At 42.3% G+C, this 17,641-nt stretch overlaps 1 protein-coding gene across 1 annotated transcript in view; it reads right to left on the bottom strand.

Annotated features, from left to right (window-relative positions):
* Nucleotides 1-8,041: 8,041 nt before the first annotated feature.
* The window catches only part of LOC147898697 (uncharacterized), a 33,419-nt gene continuing 23,819 nt past the window's right edge, over nt 8,042-17,641 (bottom strand). The window contains exons 9-11 of the mRNA XM_087378896.1: nt 8,697-8,786; nt 8,497-8,557; nt 8,042-8,414 (exon numbers count right to left, since the gene is read on the bottom strand). Coding sequence (XP_087235022.1) covers nt 8,733-8,786 — 54 coding nt within the window. The 3' untranslated portion in view covers nt 8,042-8,414; nt 8,497-8,557; nt 8,697-8,732. The remainder of the gene's footprint in view (nt 8,415-8,496; nt 8,558-8,696; nt 8,787-17,641) is intronic.

The following is a 17,641-nucleotide window of genomic DNA, read 5'->3' as shown; positions in this document are numbered from 1 at the left end:
CATATAAGGTGATTGTGTTGCACTAACCTAGAGTAGAAATGCTAGCACTAGTGGATACCCTTCATTCCCACAATTGATTCCCCCCATATCTGCATGTCACCACCTTAGATGACATGCTCACATAGGGCCTCTTAATGGCTATGTTGTATGGGTTCCCCCTAGATGTCAATGAAGGCCCTAGTATTTTTAGAGTAGAGTAATCTCGACTTGTTGGGGAGGTCATAATCTAAGTCATGGCAATGTGCATGGTCTTCGGCCTCTCCATCGTTTCCTCCTTTGGCTCCCTAAAACTTAATGCAACAAGCTAGATTGGTGGAAAACTGAGTTGTACAAATTCCCTCTTGCTTAGACAAGGCTCTCAGCAATGGCTCGATGTAGTCTTTTGGCCTCTAAGGCTCTCAACAATCTTTTGGTTCACTGGCTGTAATGTTTTGGTCTCTAAGGCTCTCAGCAATTGCTGAGTTTTTATTACATTTGTGTAATCTCTTTTTGTTCAATTTGAGACTCTTAATATGCACTATTGTTAACTTTTATATTTGAATGGTTATGGTCGCTAGCTATAATCTTTTGGCCTTCAAGGCTCTCAGCAATAGTCAAGTTTTTATAAATGTAAGATCCTTTGTTCAATTTTTTCTCGGTATATGTTGTTAATGTTTATATAACCTATTATAGGACATAAATGTACATTGTTATCTCTTTTGCTCAACTTTCACTCAATAAATTGTACTTTTTGCCTCATTTATATTTACTGCAAAAAGGATTGAAATACTAGGAAAGGACTACAATTTCCTTGGTTTATGACCAAAATAGCACTAAAATAACTCTAACGACCCACTGTTGTGGCTGCATGGAGATACGTCTAGAAAAATACAATTAAAGATCATCTTGCTTGAACCATGGTGGTGATGCACATGCTCCATCTCACTGCTCTCCTCATCCTATATAATGACACAAGGTTAGTGTGTGCAACAAGGACAAGCAATAGAAATATTCATGAATCATTCAAATATCATTGGTTTACCAATGATGCACCAGCATGTCGACCAATATCCTCTTCTGGTGCTGCCTCTCCATACATCTGCAGGTGGCACATGACAATATAGTGCTGATAAGGAACCCCTCACCTACAATGCATGCAAGGACAAGGCAATCTCTCACGAAGCCACTCCAAACTCTAGAGAGATGGCCCCCTATTCGATGAGCTATCACTACTCATCCTCTCCGTGTGAACACATTCAAAACCATACCCCCAAGTCAAGTCAAACACCCAAACACCCGAATCCCCCAAATTCCCTCAAACCCCCTCTCTCCCCTAATCCCCTCCCTTTCCCCAAACACCCTAGGGCCTAAATCCCCCCTAAATCCCTTAAAACCCACTCACTCTCCAAAATCTCCCAAGCCCTCCAAACCCCCCCAAAAGCCCTAAACCCTAAACCCCCAATAAACCCCTGTTTGGCCGATATGGGTGTCACTATATACAGATTCCCATGCTTTGATTTTACATACCCACTTTGATATCGACGGACTCTGGGAACTTAAAACCCGCGATCTTCGTCCCGTGATGCCATTCGATTTTTCATTTGTTCTCCTCCCTCGCTTTTTCTTTTAGCTTATGATTGCCCACAACCCTTGTCTCCTCCCTCCCCCTCCCACCTCTCCATCCTCTCCTACATTCTCCCTTTGCACCTACAAGGCTTGCTGCAGCTCCCTCTCCATCTCAAGGTATGAATTCCTCTCTTCTACTTCTATTTCAAGTTTGTTTGGTTTCTTTGTCTTTCTTTCTACCTCTCCTCTTGTTTCCCTTCCTCTTCTTCCCCTTCCTTTCTCTAAAGTTTCTCTCCTCCTTTCCTTTTCTCTCTCTCAAGGAAGAAAAACAATACATGAAAAACAATCATGAAATAGAAGAGTATGAAATCTCTACCTATTGTTTTCGTGCTTTCTCCTTGTTTGTAGGCTTATCTTTGTCTCCCCAATCCATACCCTTTGGAATGTTATTTCTCTAACTCCTCCTTTCACTAATTAGTTTTCTGAAAATGGTATGTTTCCTCTCTTTTATAGGGCAATAAACATGAAACACCTCCTCTTCTGAGCAAGATCATCTAGTGCCAAGACACGTACTTTCCAGGTAAGAACGTTCTTCCTCTCTTTCATGTTTTTCTTTTCATAATACATTGGCCTGCAACTAGCACCTTAAGCGCTAGCTGCAGTGATGGCCTTAGGAACTCTCCTCTCTTTTCCCTCTTTTTCCCATCTCTTTTTCTCTCTTTCTCTCCTCTTTTCCCTTGCTCCCCTCTCTTTTCCACTTCTCTTTTTTGTCTTTTTCCCTTTACTCTCCTTCTCTGCTCTCTTTTCCCTCCCCTCTTTCTCTCTTATTTCCTCTCTTTCTCTCTTTCTCCCCTCTTTTCCCTCCCCTCTCTTTTACTCTCTTTCCCCCTCTCTTTTCCTGTTTCTCCCCTCTCTTTTCCTCTTTCTCTTTCCTATCTCTTTCTCTCCTCTCTTTTCCTTCACTACTGTCTTTTCCCCTTTCTCCTATTTTCTTTTACTCTCTTTTCTCCTCTCTTTCCATCCTCTCTTTTCCCTAACATCCTTGCTTGCCACACTTATACTATACAAATTCTTAATTGAAGAAGCATAATGACAAAGTCATGCAATTTTAGTAGAACAACTTTGCATTCTGGCTCATATTTAGCCATGCCTGTAATTGACAATTTAATTTTTAAATCTCTCTATCTACTCCCCCCCATGCCCCCCCTGTGTGTGTTTGTGTGTGTGTGTGTGTTCCAACTTTAGGGCAAAAGGGGTTATACTCTTTAGTTGAGGTTTCAAATCAACCTTGGGTCAATTTGTAGTTCATAGCATGTGAATTTGACTAATCTATGTGTTTGATATATGAAGATCACGTGTTCATACTTTTGAAATTGTTGCAAGGTCGATTTGCAAATTCTCTCTCTCTCTCTCTCTCTCTCTCTCTCTCTCTCTCTCTCTCTCTCTCTCTCTCTCTCTCGATGTTGGCCAAGCTTGAAAATCGACCTTGGGTCGATTTGATGATCGCTCACACAAACACAAATAGATTCATGTTATGTTTTGAGTTGTCAAATTGACCTTAGGTCAATTTGTACTTCTTGTATTCACGATCACACAGACGCACACACACCTACCCCCACACACACACACACACACACACACACACACACACACACACACATACACACACCAACAAGTTCTAAGGCACACCCACACCTACCCACACACACACACACACCCCAACAAGTTCTAAGGCACACCCACACACACACACACACTAGCTTTGGTGCAATGTGAAATAGAAATGGATGAGTGAGCGTGCACATGCACCATGAGATAAGTATAGAGAGAGGAAATCATTTATAGTAGTTGAACAACATCAAGCTAAACAACAAACATCATCCCATATCACATGCTTTTGTCATAACTTGTATTCTAATCTGGCATGCCCATCCTCCTTGCAAAAGAAGCATTTCATTTTCCAAAAAAAACATTATCTTGGCCTCAATCTTGAGATGATCACACCAACATCTTGATCACCTTAGTCTTGGTAGTCAATCTTAGGTCACTTGAACTTACCCTCATTTTCACAAGATATTGATTTGCTTGGAAAATCAATTTTGAGTAAGGCAAGATGATTAGTCCATCATTAACCACTTGGCTTGAGCTACGACAAAGTGCAAAAACTTTCCAAATCCACCTTGCTGAGAATCATATCATGTGCATTGAGCCCTCTAAAATTCCCACTGTTGGGTGGCATATTCATCAAGATACAAGGGTTTATTGTGTGTTTTCTTGCCTTTTTACTCTATGTGGGATGGTCAGATAGTCACATTTCTTATGACATGACACTCTGAATGTCTGAAAGGAGGATGCAAGAAGAGTGATGAGAAGCCATTGGCGAATGTTTGCTTGGTAGAGCTCTCTCTCTCTCTCTCTCTCTCTCTCTCTCTCTCTCTCTCTCTCTCTCTCTCTCTCTCTCTTAACTCCACCTTTTATCTTCTACATTGAGATCACCTTTCATCTTCTGCATTGAGATTTTCTTTTTGGTCTTGGCGGTTGGGACACCTGATGATTTCAAAGAGGTACCCTTTCTAGCATTAACCATTCATGATGCAACCTCAATGCATGATTATAATTCAGTTGGCCATGTCTGCAAGCCACCCATGTGCTTGTAATGATTGTAGTGCTTGTAAGAAAGAGTTGAATAATGACCTAGTTGACTCAAAAGCTTTACATTCGTATCCTAAACTTCTTTGTATGTGACAAATTACAATGAAACTGTAGAAATTTTATTTTAATTGCACAACGATATTTTCCATTGAGGCCTGTCAAGTATGTAGCTGGTCAGAATTTTTCATGCTTTACATCTATGATTGAGTGTCACATGGAGGAATAATTGTGACAAGCATGAAGATCTACTTTTCTCGATACCATTGCAATGTGGGAAACTCAATTTAAGAAACAAAATTTTTCTTAAGTGAAATAATGAAAGGGGACAAAGCCCACCTGCATCCCTATTGGCCATGTTTCCATTAAGCCTTTTGATGTATCTAATGGTTATTTTTCCATGATTGACATCTCTTATTGACCTCTCACTCGTATTAAGAAAGCACAAAGAGTACTTTTTTCAACCGATTAACATGAGAATTGATGTATACAGCCAAAGCTTGTGGAAACTAAAATGTGGGACAGAAGTTTTATTAATGCCTAGAAAAGGTTTATGAGACAAATCGAATACAACTATAAAGCACGAATACTACTTTTTTCAACCGATTAACATGAGAATTGATGTATACGACAAAAGCTTGTGGAAACTAAAATGTAGGATAGAGGTTTTATTAATGCCTAGAAAAGGTCTATGAGACAATTTGAATACAACTATAGGCTATACCAACATGAGAGAATGGATATGCTTTGTCCCAAGCCTTAATGAAAGAAGTAAAAATTTGAAAATTCCATGAATTGCTAATGAGATCTCAGGTGTGGTCCTCTACACGAGAATCTACAAAGGGAGACGCCAATTGGGGAGAGAGAGAGAGAGAGAGAGAGAGAGAGAGAGAGAGAAAGATATATTAACGTCTTTGGGAGGCCTCACAGTCCTATGAGACAAAGTGCACACCAAAAAAAGGGTAGCTACTACATCTCTTGGAATCAAAGAGTTGAGGAGTGCCCATGGCATCTCAACTCGAAGTTATTTTAGCACACAACTATATTTCTAGTCTTACAATAAGTGGCCTTCATTACATCAGTTTAAGACTAAGAGTATTTGGGTTTGTATTTAAAATCCTTAATTAAAGCTTGCCCATCTTGATAGACTGCCCATTTGCCAATGTATTAATCATTCATTATAGTGGATGAGTGCATTATCAAGTGCTTAATAGTCTGTGCATGCGTGTGTTTGTGTCCATGTTTGTCTGTGACTGTGACTATGGCTGTGGCTGTGACTGTGACTGTGCGCGCGTGTGCGCACACGTGCGTGTGGACTATCATAGGGTCTAATGCACATCTCGTGTAGTCCTTAAGAAAGACACATCCAAAGCAATCATAACAAAAATCAACAAGTTGAATGACTTTTGTCATTCAAATGGCCTACCCTATGGGTGAAATAGTAAGTTGGGAGTCCATCAATAGTTGGGAGTGAAATAGAAAGCTGGGACGTGGAGAGGAAAAGAGCAAGAAAAAGGTGGAGACCATGTGGAAATTCAAGGCGTGGATTAAAAAAGGATTGGAAATTAGTTTCGCATCTCCAAGCTGGGCCGCCATCAATTAGGCTTCCTCGTGAGACATGGCAGGCCAAAAAAATTGAATCTTGTTTTCTTTTGCAACAACTTGGAAAGAAGCAAGTGGGATACTTCAAGAGGGGACTTCATTAATGTGGAATTTGTGGACTCTAGACTTCGTTCCCAAGAATGGAAATGTGGAATTTAGATAAAGCAATTAAATGGTCTCCTTCATTATAGTTTTATAGAATGGCAATGATTTATCGCATTTTTTCAATAATCTTGGAGTTTCTTTAATACGGTGCCTACATCTTGGAGCATCCCTTCCTTGCTTGGGGTCGAGACTCAGATGTAATGGGTGAAGGAGTGCCAACATGACATGCAATGTATAAATAGGTTCTATGAGGGCTTACAAATGACGAAATAGGACTATTTTTGTACCAATATTGGAGTGGGCATTTTCTAGGAGTCAATGTAGTGTGGATCCACATTTGGTTAAAAGCTCTTAGCTCGGTTGTACAAGGAAAATGGTCGCTATCTAAGATAAGAATATAAATAAAGTAACTAGCCTAAGAACTTCCTCTCGTTTGTTAGTAGGGTGTAGGTGGATGATTTTGCATTGCTAGTGAATCCCCTTGACTTCACTACTTGTTGGGGTCAGTTCAAATGTGTATCTCCAACTTTGTACAAGCGGCACCAATGCCACAAGATTTGCAGGTGGTGAGTAGAAGCTACACATAGTCGAAGACTAATGTGGTCTTGGCATGATAGACCATATCATGGGCTTGCAACCTGTGAGAGAGAGAGAGAGAGAGAGAGAGAGAGAGAGAGAGAGGCAAAGGCTATTATTTCACTTGAAGATGGATAGAATAAAGGACTAACTTTTTAACAGATCTCCTTTCATAGGAAATTGGGAGGCCGTCGTCCTCAATAACTACATGGGAAGGAAAAAGAAGGGGACTTAGGCAATTGAGTGTGTACACACAAACCTTCATGTTATAGCTTGGCATGTTCAAAGAGACAACTCTCAAATGGAGCAAAAGAGGTCACCCTAAGGGATAGAGACCATGTATTCGTGGAGCAACATAGCTAAGAGGGCAAGTTAGAGCAAAAGGGCACAATGTAGTATACCCTCAAAGAAAGCAAGAGAAGGCATGGGGTGATTTTGAAAGGCTGTGTGAAACCTAAACACTCCCCTTTGCATTCTATGAGAACCAAGACGACTTGGGAGACAACATTGCTAGGGTTTAAGGAGCTCCAAAAAGATTGACCAAGCAGCCCAAGAATCCAAGCAACACAAAGAAGTTTGAATCTATTCCACGGCAACGTTCGAATTGATCTTGAAAGAAACCTCCCATGAGTGATCTTTAACATTGTACTCGTTTGAAGACCAATGAGAGAAAAAGAAAGGGCAAGATGCAAAATGTCACTAAGCCATGAGCAATGGGAAGCATCCAAAATGGCAATCTCACCCATGAGTTGGAGTTCTAAGGTTGGAGTATAGGGATCTTTCAAGCCATTATCCAAATTTCGCTGGTTAAAACAATAAGATACTCAAAAAATCATACCATATACTTTCTAGAGGAGACTAAGAAGAGCAAGATGCAAGAAACATGTTAAATAACCCTTGGCAAAAGAAGACAAAGTCAGTTGACGACTTTGTGCTCTTAATGAGGGCTCTAGCTAAGTAGAGAATTATAATACAACCATGAGGGTTATTGAGTGGGTTGGATTTAGACTTAAGTTCCACAAAGATCTTGAATCTAAGGCTTATGAGGAGCTACGTTAGAGAGAAATTGAAAGTATATCCTTAAAGGAGGAACGTCACTTTAATGAACTCATTGCAGTAAGTGGTGTGCAAAGTGCACCAGACCTGGCCATTTAGCAAATGAACATCGAGTGGTGATGCAATATTTACACCAAGGTCGTGCATGCTATCGATGAGTGTTGATGAAAAAAAAGCAATACTACAGTTCAAGAGGCATGGTTGACTTATGAGAACATGGCTACAATCAGAAAATAGAGACTTACTTGACAAAGGGGGTTCCGTAACATAGTCAATCACACTGGTCCATGCAATTGGTGGGAAAAAGTGAAACTTTGAGATAAGAGCCACTGTTGCATTCCCTGCAAACAGGCTGATGGCTGATAGACTTTTTCTAATGTTAAAACTATTCCTTGTTTTACGAAATCACGTACAAAGAGATATTGCCATAAATATAGCACAAACAGCATGCCAAGCACCAGCAAATACATATCGTCATTTATTGGAAAGGCAAGCTTGCATATTACTACGACCACCACATCACTTTAAAATTTTATTTGCCTGCATGATAATCGCATGATAATCCTGAGATTTCATGAGAGGAATAGACAGATTTGTGAATTTCGAAGAGATACCTCATACTTTACAAAATTCTTTACAGGAGATTCGATACCAACAGAACCTTGACACAGCTGCTTGGTAGGGAAACTAGAATTCCTGAGCCTCTAAGAAATAATCATCTTGGAGACACAAGTATACGAGGATTACAAGCGTGTTGAACAATTCTATAGGAAACTTCGTAGATTGGAATTTGCTTGGATAACTAAGCTCCATTAAAAAATGTATGCCTGCTACATGGAGGAACTCCTTGTCTTTCTCTGCGGCAGTTTGAAGTACAAAATCTGCAAGAAAATACAAAGAGGAAACAAGCAAGTCAATTTTCAGATCTTCACAAGATGTGTAATGAATCTAACTATGTAATACCTGCTAACATGCTGTTTCGATGCTACCAGTCAGGAACTCAAAATTGCAAACATATCTTTCCCTGCAAAAGTAAACAAATCTTTTCACTTATGAGAGACCAGGTGAAATTTTTGAGTGTCTTGTCCTATTAAAGGTTTTGCTCCCATTAAGCCTCGACAAGAGAGCTTTTGACAAAACAAAACTCCAAATGCTACACCTACCATATTATGTGACTGCGTTTACACATACGCAACTGTTCATGCATCGCTCCAATCATCATCATCGTCATCTTCGTCACTGCCAGCAAATGCCTGCAAACAAGGCATAGTATCAGAAGTTGCTTGAACTCTGAGCACCAGCCAAGACAGAAATAGAATTTTGGGCCTGCAATCAATGCCAAAGTTCTCATATTACCATGGAATAAGGACATAATGGGAGGCTTTGAGATTTGGACAACAACAAATTCAGAGCACCACATGCACTGGAAGACTGAATAGGATGTCAAAATCTAGGGTATATATTCTAATAAATAATGAATCATAACATTATTATACGTTTAATTTATCACATGGCATGTGTTAGAATAGTCAGCATACCATCTCATGGTAATGTATTATGCATAGGTTAGCATGTGGGTAGAGTGGTTTTATACTGGTAACGGGATAGGGGGTCAAACCTTGTCTTAATAGAAATGTACATTGTAGGACTAAGCTCTTGCGTATGGACTCGTGTGGTTGTGATGCTCTACAGTTTCCTCTCCTTCTCCCTGTCTTCACATGGTATTGGAGCCTGCCTTGTACTCTTGTCACTCCTCTCAATAGTTGGTACTTGAGATGACCCAAGGAAAGAGTAGCTCACAAAGCTGTAAAAGTCGTGAGTAGAGCAGTGGAGAAGACTCGGCACTGCAAGCATCTACGGCTGAGAAGAACTGAGGCTCTCATGACCTTGGGCTGTAAAAGACAGTTGTAAGGGCATGGAGGCTCATTCAAAGGCCTCAAAAGCCTTGTTGTACATGTAAAGTCCCAAAAACCTTGTAAGAGATCGCACAATGGGCGCTGCAAGCCTGCAAAATGTCCACAGTGCTCAAGAAGGCCAGCAGCATAAGTGCCATAGAACAGAGGTCAACGTTGCCACCAACAAAAGGCCCAGAGCTCTAGCCTCACGGGCTACCTGGCTATACTTTAAGACCTTCTTACAAAGTTAAAGACCTTATAGAGATTAGAGTTACAGCAAAGGGCAGTGTGGATCACTCACATCAGCACTCCAGCTCACACTCCTGCAATACAGGCAGAGAGAAACACACTCAAAAGGTCACTGCTACAAAGTTGAGTGTAACCGCTACTTCAACAAAGTGCCAACAGCTCCCCACTGCATAATCTCCACCATAGCTGGTGCCTGAGGAGATATGAGGTCAAACAATCTCACAGAACATGCAGTCCAGAGCTCTATGTGAGGACAGAATAGCAAAGTAAGTAATCAAAGATGCTGAGCGGTGGCCGGTTGCAGAAAGAGCTAGTGAGGAACTTCTTACAGATGTTCATACAGCAGAAGTAATTGGCCACGCTGCATACGAGTTGATGTGAGCTGAAGCAAGCCAATGAGGTTGCAAGCAAGGAGAGTAACATAAGGTGCTCAAGGTTATAGAGGCTGCAGTAGCCGATACGCATAGCAATGGCTGGAAGGCCCAAGACAAGCTATGGGCTAGGCATCTCAAGCCAGGGAGGCATGGATTGCAGGGAGTTAATCGCAGGAACTAAGAAGAAGCATAACACCTGATTATCTTAGATCATTGAAGCAAGAAATCTCTATGAGGTTGAGAAAGCCAGCATATCCACATACATTCATGCAGAAAACTCAAAAGATATCTGCATTGTCTGATTGTTAGAAACATGGTGAAGGGAGACAAATAGAGAGAGTTAGTGTGTGAGGAAATAATGCTCAAATGAAGACATGACAAAGGCTTTCATTCATTCATCAAGTATATCAAGACAAGTGAAGTACAAGCCTTATATAGGCTACTCACTCACACACTAGCACCTAGTGCATATGGGATGAGTCCCATGAACCAAGAGAAGATGAAAACCAGGAAAGCCCTAATTTCTGAAAGTTAAGGTTTGCAAAAATTAGGGTTTTCTGCTGTAGGGCAGAAAAACCAGTGTAATCCATGAAAGAATGGCTTAGGACAGCTCCAAATGTCCTCAAAACAGGTTGGAGCAGCTGAAATGAAACCCCAAACTCTATCATGCTTCGAAATCTTTTGAATAGTCGACCTGTTGAAGTGCTCTTGTGGGCGTTCAGCAACTAGTCGATGGGTGTAGGTGTTCCAAAGCGCAACAGCAGGTCTGAAATCTGCAAAGCGGTAGCTGTAGACTGCTCCAAGTGCAAAGGTAAGTCTCGAAATCTGTAAGGCTGCTCAGTAAGGGACTCCGAATTGCTGCAGCATATCACCAAGCTGAAAGTCGGCTGGTATTTGTATGATCAAGAGCTGGAAATAGCTCGGAAGTGGCTCTGTTGAAGGCGGCTATGCAGCAGCAGCACATGAAACCCTAGATTCGGCAATAGAAGGCTTCAAAACGACCTTGAGGAACCACACGTGCAGGCACCTGTTGCAGAAAGTGCCGACCAGCAAGCAAAGAGGGAGACAATATGCCGACCAGCTATCCGAGAGGCTGCCAAGAGCCTAGCTACAGCTCCAAGAGGGCTTGAATGAAGGCGGCTGGCTGCAAGGACAGAAAACGGAGGTGGGGTAGCTATGAAGGAGGTAAAACAGGGCAAAATGGAGCAGGGCTAAGGCAGCTGCACATAGACTAGTACTAGATCACCTAATACTACACACCAACACACTCTTTGGCTATGATATCTCCAACAATGATAACAATCACAAGAAACTCATGTGATTTCAAAAACCTTGCACAAATTTGTCTGAGTTTCTTGCAAGATTTTAACCCAAGGTCAAACTGACCCAACCTCAGCCCTACTCAAGGGTAGCCAAGCTTAACTTCAACCCAACCCAAGGTTCCTTCTTAGGTTAGAGTTAACCAACCACAGCCTAGCTAACAATTGAGGTTGAGTTAAAGATTAAGACAACTAGTTAATGAACTATATTTCAACTTAACCAAACCTCCAAAGGTTCAATTAGTCAAGTTGCCACATCATTTAGTACAAGAGTATTCTACCATCAATTGAAGCCTATTTTGGTATCACCCGCATCGACAGCCTTCATCTTCATGGATGACGAGGTACCAATAGTTCACTTGGTCCTAGAGGGTTTACATCGAAGGTTACATTGGAGACAAGGTGATTGGTCAACGGGGGAAGATTGTTGAATTCCCATCATATTGTCTACACATAAGGAGCTTCATAGTAAGCAAAGCATTGCCTTTGTTTCTCAAGCCTACCACCCATGGGTCCAAAGATACCTCAACAGTCTACACAATCCGTGATCTTCCCCCCCTCAAAGGTGGTTCTAGACCAAGGAAAGAGAGCTTTGGATCCCCATCTGGAATAGGAAGAAAATTAGATATGCGGTGAAGAACGTAAGGAAAAGGGGTTGGAGAAGACAATGCACATAGGACAAAATAGACATGGATCTCTTTGGAGGAAGCAAGCAGCCAAGTCAACCAAGGGCTCAGCCGCAGCCTTGTCCCATACCACACAAGTAGGTATAGGTACCTGGATAAGTAAATCCTATTGACACCCTGCAATATTCCCTCCCTAAACTAAGGTCCACAAGGAGCCGCCATAAGCTGTCGGGAACAGCCGCCATCACACACAGTCCAGTCACACAGAAGCAACTGCCACCATGAATGAGCAACAGCCAAAGTCACACTGTTCAAACTTGCCCAAAGACAGCTGCCACCACGCATCAACCACGTGCAACAGTTTGCCAACAGGTCTAATACCACTTAAGACACATGTAGCCAACCGAAGACTGCCATATGTCCATTTGAGTGCCGAGTGCAAGGTGTCCCACCCCCGCCTCCTAGCCACACAAGCCTCTTTACATCCAAAAGAGCTAACTGGGATGTGTAATCAAGGCCTTATATCCAAGGCCACCTCCAATACCACTTTGTATGTGGGATTAAAATCCCCATTGTACATGTGTCACAGATGTGTCGAGCTCTTCAATTAAGGTACATTTTAGACAAATGCCCCACGCACAAATGATGGGTGAAGGCCATAACGCCAACACTAAGAAAATTCAACATGGATATAATATGTGTTTATATATACCTTTGTAAGACTAGAATAAGTTCAATCATACAAATTTAGATTCTTTGTTGTTCTAAAGACCAAAAATCTACACTAAAAATAAAAGAGAAAATGAGGTAAACAAAAACTTTTATGGAAAACAAAAGGAAGACATACTTAGCAAGCAAAGCAACACTTATGTCATCATCAGTGCCCAAGCATAAGCAGCTATACTGGGTTTCTAAAGACTTCAACAACCTAGAATTCATGGAAGACAAGCATAAGGGCAACTTATCTTTTCCATAAAAGTTGGCGGGAACAAAAGTTATCTCAATTGCAACGCAGCCTTAATCTTTTTTTAAAGGCAACAAAGACATGAGGGCCTCCAAGAGAAATTGGACTCGTTTTATAGCAAGGATTAGGCCATCGAGAGCAAGGGTTTCACAAGAATCTTCGCAGGCACAATGATGTCCGATCACTTATCAATAATACTTTTATTGAAGCAACCACACTAGATATTACCGCAATGCGGATCCTAAACTTCCTTAAACAAGAATAGGAGGTTGAGGAGGATATTTCATAGATATGGTGTGTAATTCCTTTCCACATACTAAATGGGCGCAATGGACAACGAAGACTACAAAGGAGCTCGACCGCACTAGTTGGGGGATCAATACATGTGCATTAGAGTAGACCTTCACATGACAGGCTAGGCTACGCAATTCTCCTACATTCCATCAAGAGACAAATGGGTACGGCAAGGAGATAGGATGACCAACCAATTTTCCCAACCACAAGGCATAGATCAGCAAGGACATAGCTCCAATATCTCCCTGTTAAAATTGAATCCCTACTAAGGGTATCTGCACCGGAGGACTGATAGACCATCCCCAAGAATTACATGCGGAAGTGTTTGAAAATGGAATCAAATACTTCTTTACTTATGTGTACTTCAAACCATGGGTGTGTGTGCAAGCTAGTAAATAGACAGTGCTCCAAGAAAGATATAGAATCCAAAGAGGTATATTTCTATCCAAAACTAGATACAATACAAAAGAGAGAGATGCAGAGTCCCACCAAACTGTGGGCCTCTGAACTTAACAAAATCTCTCCTACTATCTGCTTGGCACTCCTAGATCCTTGAGCCCGCGTACTCTTGTCTAAGCTCATGTAGACTCTCTGTCATCAAATTGGTACTTCTCCCAAGACTAAAGAAGTCTCTGTCATCAAATTGGTACTTCTCCCAAGACATAAAGACAAATTGATACTTCTCCCAAGGAATCTTAATTGCATTGACGATGGTCAAGAACGTTGACTTTGGTTAACTAGAATAAGTTTTATTGTTTTTACTTTTGCTTTGCATTGGTAAAAGAGAACTCTGGGGATGCCCACAAGAGACTAGGATTAGTCCAAGAACTAGGAATGCATGCATTTTGCTAACCTCTAATGGGTTAAAGTGTTGGAACTTGTTTGTGCGAGGTGTACAACCTAAGAGAGTGCAAAAAGGACCCAAGAGTGGGGAGAAAAGCACAAAAAGCAGGTCCCACGAGGCCCAAAAGCATGGACACGGGGGCCCCTCTTTAAAAGGATGGCCCACAAGATTAAAAAAACGTCAAAAGCACTAGATTTAAAAAGAAAGTCTAAAAGGCTTGGCTTTTATGTAGAAGTAGCTTTTAGAAAGCAGGCCCTAGCTTTTTGCTAGGCCTAGTCTATAAAAGAAAGGCCCTAAGCCTCCCAGATTCATTCAAGAGTTGTACTTAGCTTCATGCACTTTTCAGAGCCAGTTGTACAAAGTATTATTCTATTGCAATAAAGACCTTCGGGGGGGTCCAGCCCTTATTTCTGGGCCCTAGTGTTGCGCGTGCGGAGTCTCCTTCTTCTCTCCCTCTATTCTCTCACGAAGAATCTTTAAGATAAGTGCTGCAATTCTGATTTTTAGATTTCAGTTTGTGTTCTCCAGTTCGACCTGCTCTAATCAGTCCCATACACGCTGACATGGACAGCAGGACACATGCTGACATCATTTTCCAGGTCAGCGCAGCCTTTCCAGCCTGCAAACCCTGCGCAATTCTGTCCTCTCCATCTGTAGACAGCCATGTGGCAGTGCCATGCCTTTGCTGTCCTCCATGTTGGCTTCCATCTGCCAGGTACATTACTCTTTGTGCTGCCCACATGGCAGGCTGTTTGCTGTCCATGTGGCAGCCCCAAATATTTCTTTTTTGTCCTATGGTCCATCCCCCCAATGCGGGGCTCACAGCTGGGAGGTGACCTCTACTATCCCAACACTCAAGCCCTGAGATATGTGTTGGAATGGTCACCTCCCCATCTGTAAGCCCCCATATGAGGAGCGCATGGGGGAGGTAGACCTGGAGATAAAGGGGCTGCCACATGGGCAGCACATGAGCTGTCATGTGGACAGCACAAGAGACCTTGTGCAAGAGAGATGGCAGGCGCATGAAGCCCTGGATCTGACCTGGCAAGACAGAATTGCAGAGCAGGTGTACAAACTGCAGCAGGGCCATATAAAGGGCGCGATGACATCAGCAGGGTGTATGGAACCGTACAGCACTAGAGAAGGGCCTGGCAGAGGCGCATAATGGCAGCGGTTACCAGCAGCCTGGTCGGCCAGGTATAGGGCTGGTAGGGCTGGTTCCAGCCAGCCTACCATGCCTAGAAAATGGCAGGGCAGAAGGAGGCTGGACCCTGCATATATAAGAGGGCATCAGCCCTTGAAGTGAGGGCCAAAAGCCCTAGTTTTGTGGGCTAGGGGCCCTGGTTATGAGAGACCTTTTAGGGCAGTTTTGCAGCAGCCTGGTCGCCCTGTTTGGGTTGGCCAGATTGAGGCTGCTGGTCGGTTTCTACAAGGGGCCCTTGAGGGCCTATAAAAGGAGAGGCCTCAGGCCTCATTTGAGATCCAGCCAAGCAGCTTTGGGAGGAGCAGAAAGGAGCAGCACATCCACCATCCTTGGGCCTCTACACAGGAAGTGAAGGAGAGAGGTGTTGCTGAAGACTTAGCTCCAGGGAGAGGCTGAACCTAGACTGTCTTCTAGGGCAGAAGGTTGCTGAGATCATCATCTTCTGGAGCAGCCATTCACAAGCAGTTTGGAGCAGTGGAGCAGCTATCTTGGAGCCTACATTCAAGAGGACCAAGGGGACCTGTGTGCTGCAGACAAAGCTTGACAGGGGCTGCCCACCTAGGCTGATTCACAGGCAGTAAGGTGGAGAAGAACACACTAGACAGAGAGTTTACAACCGCTCGAGGTGGAGCACGCGGGCTTAGAGATCTAGAAGTGCTTGACATCTAGTAGGAGAACCTTTTGGTATTGTATCCTGTCCTACTTTGTGGACGGGCAGAAATATAAAGAGTTGCTTCTATATTTGTTTCTGAGCATTGTCTATTTACTCGCTTGCACATCTTTGCACATTAAGTTAAGAATCCACACCCCACACGCACATTATGTGAGCTCCTAGGCAATACTATCAGTCTTCCGCTGTGCGTACCCTCTGTTGGGTCATGCGAATGTCCCCAGGGTGGGCTTGGATACCATGATAAGCTGCTTGGAATCCCCCTTCACAAACAATCAGTTGCTTAAGGCACTAAAGGCCCATCTAGTGCCAAAATGCCCGAAAGATGATGGCAATATGGCATCTTATAGGCACTCACCTTTGACTAAACTACCAAGGGATTTTTTATTCCAAACTAATGACACCCTCCACTCCCACGTCTGGATATGCCCATCCCAACAAGATCTAGGCTCTTGCCAACAAATAGAATATTGAGGCAATGTGAATCCAATGCATCAACAAGCCTCTATGTATTCAAAATTATATCCATTCTTTGTAAAGGAACTCTAAGAATTTATTTACATGATCAACCCCCACATCCTAATTCATCTATGATAACTTCATTCATTAATGGTCCTACCAAAGGAGATTAACAGTGTTCCTATCTTACTTGAGCATGGCTCAAAAGAAAAGTCCTCCAAAATACCAAAACAAACTAAACCAAACCCTTTTGTTACCGAGCTGAATATAGTAGTCCAAGGGCTATGATTTCTTGAACCACTTCTCAATGACAACTAGCATAGCTCAACGCCAATTTCATTGTTATGATCAATGATAACTACAAATATACTCATATTGCTAGTTGAGCATTGACGGGTACCACAATGGCGTACATTTAATTAGTATTACCATGGATATGTGATGAATTGTAATTATCGATTTGGGGGGTTTTGATAGAGCTCTCAGGTCTTGATGGGACCGAGTGGTACAAATGGTATCAACAAACAATATATACTAACTAATATTTATCAATAAGGATATGCACTCATATGTCTAGGTCTTAGGGGGTGCAGGTAAGGGAAAAGGGTGCATTAAGGTGTATGGAATGGTAGGTCCAAGAGTCTTAGGCTAAAGGTAGATTCAAATGGAAAGATGGTCCTTGAGTGATCTCAAGGGGCATTAATGAAGAGATACTATCTCAATGTGTTACGTGCATTTTCTCTCCCACATTGTGTAACTTCTTCCCACCTTGCATTTAGGTCACATAGAAACGAATTCTTCATGAGGGCGCTCTTCCCCAATCAGAGGGCCAATATTGTATCATTTTATGCATCATTGCATTGCACATATTTAGTTCGTAGCAGATTCGTGCTTGTGGTGGTTGTTTGTGGCAGAGGACCAAGCAAGCGGGTCATACATGGACTGAGAAAGATAAACTGTCCATGTATGACCAGGAAGTACTTTCTCGCTTTTGGAGACTTTCCTTAGAATTAAGGGAGAAGAGTGAGGAAGATAAACTTGTTAAGTTCATGACAGGTCTTAAGCCAAGCATTTGTTGTGAGTTGGAATTGTTTACGCTGTCTAAGCTGAGTGAGGCTATCAAGCTCACTGAAATTGGACGAAATTGAATCTGAGGAGATATGAGAATATGTATGAAGCCCTACATTCAAAACCCCTTCCAGTCCACCTT

The sequence above is a fragment of the Dipteris shenzhenensis genome, chromosome 9 (assembly GCF_047967505.1).
Source record: "Dipteris shenzhenensis isolate YYH24624 ecotype China chromosome 9, Dip_SZ_1.0, whole genome shotgun sequence".
NCBI classification, from domain to species: Eukaryota; Viridiplantae; Streptophyta; class Polypodiopsida; order Gleicheniales; family Dipteridaceae; genus Dipteris; species Dipteris shenzhenensis.
Note: the sequence above shows the minus strand (reverse complement) of the source record. Positions and strands in the feature narration are given on the sequence as shown.